Source organism: Etheostoma spectabile, chromosome 9 (genome assembly GCF_008692095.1).
Source record: "Etheostoma spectabile isolate EspeVRDwgs_2016 chromosome 9, UIUC_Espe_1.0, whole genome shotgun sequence".
Taxonomy (NCBI): Eukaryota; Metazoa; Chordata; class Actinopteri; order Perciformes; family Percidae; genus Etheostoma; species Etheostoma spectabile.
The window spans coordinates 20318765-20323103 of NC_045741.1; the positions used below are offsets into that span (position 1 = coordinate 20318765).

Sequence of the window (4339 nt, forward strand, 5' to 3'; positions counted from 1 at the left end):
GCTGTACTTCTCCATCTGCAGTTAAACAAACTTTGTGTCTGAAACTCAAAACAATCCAGATGGCACAAATAGCATTTTCCTTTTTTTCTTAGCCTTTGTCTTTGAAGTACTACCGTTTGGGATTTTGAATCAAAACAATGTCACATCATGTTTGGTATATTTCTTGTACTATTTCATGGCAGATTTGATGGAGCTATATACCATATGTCAATGTGTTATTACCAGGTTCATCATCATGTCCACAGGGCTGGCTTTGTGTGGGTTCATTTTGTCGAGCATCTTCTTCACCTGCTCAAACGTGGGCCTCAAGGTGACGTTATGACACCAGCACTTCTTAATAAGCTGCTCAAGGGTTCCAGAGAAGAGAGCCACATCTTATTGTCTAATGTGTATACAGTAACATGCCTATGACATGTAATACTAATATGAAAAATGACAAGTTTTTGTAGTTATTTAAGAGCCATTTCAACAAATGCAATTAGCACTAATACCACATTTTTCCATATACAGTTCTGGCCACATTTTCATAGTTTGCACATGAAACAGACCTCACAGTAGTCTGCTTGACTGGGACAGTCAGTGTCTGCCTTCCCTGCTTTAATTTCAGGCAGTGGGGGGCGCCACATGATATCCATCCTCACTCCCTCAACCTGGTCCTGTTAGAGAGGACTGCTGGTTACAAAGCTAAGATCAAAAGGAAGCCAAAGGTGGTAATCTACAGGGAAGTCTGTCATACTCACTAAAAGGAGGTCAGAGCGAGTTGCAATCTCAACCAAAATAATGGAGTAGCTGAGGAGAGGAGGAAAATGTAGAATAATTATATTTTCATGTATTTTACAGTGCAAAGATTCAACATTCAACACTTTTCATTTATATACAGTATATGAAGATGGTTGCCTGTGTCCACCTAACAAAATTTCAAGATCTTTGATTTGTATGAAATGTTCATGTGTGATCCAAAATGAACTGCTTTAACTGAAATTAAGTGCTTATACTGGGACACTCAAACACACCTGTAGACATCAGCTGCTGCCGTCATGTTGGAGCTGCTTCCCAGCAGGACCTCTGGGGCACAGTATACACGATTTACATCTCCACAATTGAAGCCATTACTGACGGTCTCAAGGTCCTCCCGTCTGTAGGCTGTGAGGCCAAAATCTGAAGCCCAACAAAAATATAGAGTACAGTGAGGCAGGATGTTGTTTTTCACTTTGCCTTTATAATAACATTGCTGCTGGCGTGGGATGGGGCTGAGTAGCGCAATGATTCCCATAAGGAGATGTTTTTGTTCAAACTGTGTATGTTGAGTGACTTGTTACAGATGTGTGATTGCTGAAAACAGAACATAACAGAGACCAAAATGCTTTTACTCTGCAGACTCAAGTTGTGTCTGAGGATTGTTTTACCTGAGATTTTGCACACCCAGCGGTCATCAATAACACAGTTTCTGGAGTGAAGTCTCCCATGAAACATCTTGTGCTGGTGGAGGTAAGACATCCCGCGGGCAATGTCAGAGGCAAAGGACAGTCTGCATGGGAGAAGAAACACTGTGTGTACTACGCATTTGTTTTCAATCAAAGGTAAAAGTCAGGGAAAATATGTAAAATGTGTCTATGGATGGAGCTCTTCCTCATGGCTCATCTGAGGTATTGGAACCATCATCTGACATTTCCTGCCAAAGTTTTACACAGCAAAATACATTTAGTATTTCATCACATCTTGATGACATCTGTGTATCAGTTATCTGTGTAACAAAAAATGCAAACCACAAAATCCCTCATTTAACTGCACTGACTTCATGATGATCATGAGCTCCTTTGTGTGAGTATAAACAATAGTACAAAAACCATATTATTATTACTCATGCATTAATGTAAAAGCAGGATTTTACTGCTGTTGGTTGAGGTGGAGCTCATTTTTAATTAGTTTGTACAGGAGTGCAACCAATGATTTCTTTATCATACATTAATATGAAGATATTTTTCTAAAATAATTGTTTTGTTTGTAAAATTAAAAAACTAGTATGAAATGCTAAAAAGTGAAACCTTCACAATGCTAGTTTTGTCCAAACAATAATACAAAACTAAAAATTATTACAAATAGATTTAAATTATTAAAATGAAAAGCTGAAAGCTGAAACCATGAAATGTTTGCTGCACTTGCATATACTGGTGGGTAGTTTAAGTTACTATTTCATAAAATCTGCATATGTTTTGTTTGCTAAAATCCAAATTTGTAAAGTAACTAGTAACTGAAGCTAAAACAAAACACTCAAGTAAAGTACATCACATGTGTACTTAACTACAGTAGTTAAGTAAATGTACTTAGTTACATTCCACCACTACTGCTACTACTACTTGAGGAAGGAAAAGATAATCATGTAAAACAATAAGAAAAGAAAAAAAAGAAAGAATCTGTATGTGATGTGTTCTCACCTGAAGCCCCAGTTGATGGGGATGTCGTCACTCAGCAGGACACCTGACAGACTTCCTTTGGGGCAGTGCTCTGTGATGATGCTGACATAGGGGACCTCGATGGAACCACCAATGAACTTACATAGATTGGGGTGGTCCAGTTGCCTATGGACAATATGATAAATTACATGAGCTGCAGGAATTTGGGAAACCTTATTATGTTAGTAAAATTATTTTTCCTATCTTCCACTGCAGGGTTTCCCTCACCTAACTTCTTTCACCTCTCTTCTGATGGTTTTAGAGAGTGTGAAATGTTTATTCTGGATGTGCTTCACTGCCACAGTCCTTGCATCGCTGCAAGACAGTTAAAAATAAGTTATTAAATCAGCTTAAATATATAATATGGAAGACATTCTTAGCAGAATCCATCATTTTATGTGTGTAACATGCAGATATACCGGTAATAAAAGTTAAAGAGCACATTCAATTTATCTACTGACCTTTAAAGTCATATTTGGGTACATAATACTAATTATTTATTTCACCCATTTAAAGAAAGTTAACTTACAATTAACAAACTAAATAAATAAAGTAGTACTTTACAATATCTATATAACTGTTATACTTTACATTGCATTATATTACCTAAACCAAAACTTGATTACTACTACTGTATAATGAAGTAACTCTTCTCCATCTTCTTTAACCTCCTTGAACCCCTCCAGTCCTCATCCTCCTTCCTCCCTTCTACAAACTACTTTGTCAACTACTTATGTCTCAGCATGTCTCCTTGGATTATGGAGGCACCAAAATCATGGTTGCAGCTGTCGCCGTGGTCTTGCTACAGATCCTGCGATGCCCTGTTACATCCTACTGTGTCCTGCAACGCACTGCTATGCCATGAACTACTACTAACTACTATTCCGAGTAACTGTTCCATTATCTTTTATTGTGACTGTTATTGCCACTATTCGTTACACCCCCAATCGGCCCCGTCAGACACCACCTACCTTGGACAGCCGGAGGTTTCTTCCTAAAGGGAACTTTTCCTCACCACTCTCGCACAAAAGGCTTGCTCTGGAGAGAATTACTAGAATTGTTGAGTGTGGTCTTTACCTACTCTATCTGTAAAGTGTCCAGAGATAACTCTTGTTATGAATTGATACTAAATAATATTTAATTTAAATTGAATTAAATAAAAAGATAGATGACATACGCTCTTCATTCTCCACCCCACCCTCTGAAATACCTTTTTATCAAACACATCTTCATCCATTACTCTATCCTCTTTCACCCTCTATCTCCAAATCAAGTTCTTACCCTGATAACCTCCGCCTGCCCAACCACCTGCCCCCTTTCCCCTATACCTTCTCAACTTCTCCAGTCTATTGCTCCCTACCTTCTTCCTTTTCAAACATCTTATTGACACCTCTTTGTCAACTGGCAACTCTCTCAAAGAAGCAAGAGTGACCTCTCTTTTTTAGGAACCCACCCAAGCTTGCTATCGTCAATCAACTCTCTTCCTAGCTTCACCAGAACCACCTTTTGATCCCAACAGTCTGGTTTCAATGCAGGCCACTCAACTTAAACTGCCCTCCTTGCTGTCAGTGGGGGACTTTAAACTGTTAAAGCAGCCTTGCTTTCCTTTGTGGTCATCCTTCTGAACCTTACTGTTGTCTTTGACACAGCAAATCACCAGTTCCATCATGGGTCCCCTCCTTTTTTTGCTGTTAACCAACTACTCTGTGGCAGCCCCCACTCAGACTGCTTGAAACCAGGGTGTGACACTCAACGACCAACTCCCCCTTATTGCCAACCTCGGTGCAACAACCTGATTGTGTAGATAAAGTGGGGCTCGAAAGTTTGGGCACCCCAGGTAAAAATTTGTATTAAAGGGCATAAAGAAGCCAAGAAAAGATGGAAAA

General features: G+C 39.1%; 1 protein-coding gene across 1 annotated transcript in view; it reads right to left on the minus strand.

Annotated features, from left to right (window-relative positions):
• Positions 1-4339, minus strand: part of LOC116696126 (atrial natriuretic peptide receptor 2) — a gene marked incomplete in the record, with an annotated part of 24066 nt that overhangs the window by 6333 nt on the left and 13394 nt on the right. Inside the window, 7 exon segments of the mRNA XM_032526884.1 lie at positions 223-342; positions 549-656; positions 741-789; positions 1014-1158; positions 1407-1528; positions 2436-2579; positions 2682-2768. Coding sequence (XP_032382775.1) covers positions 223-342; positions 549-656; positions 741-789; positions 1014-1158; positions 1407-1528; positions 2436-2579; positions 2682-2768 — 775 coding nt within the window.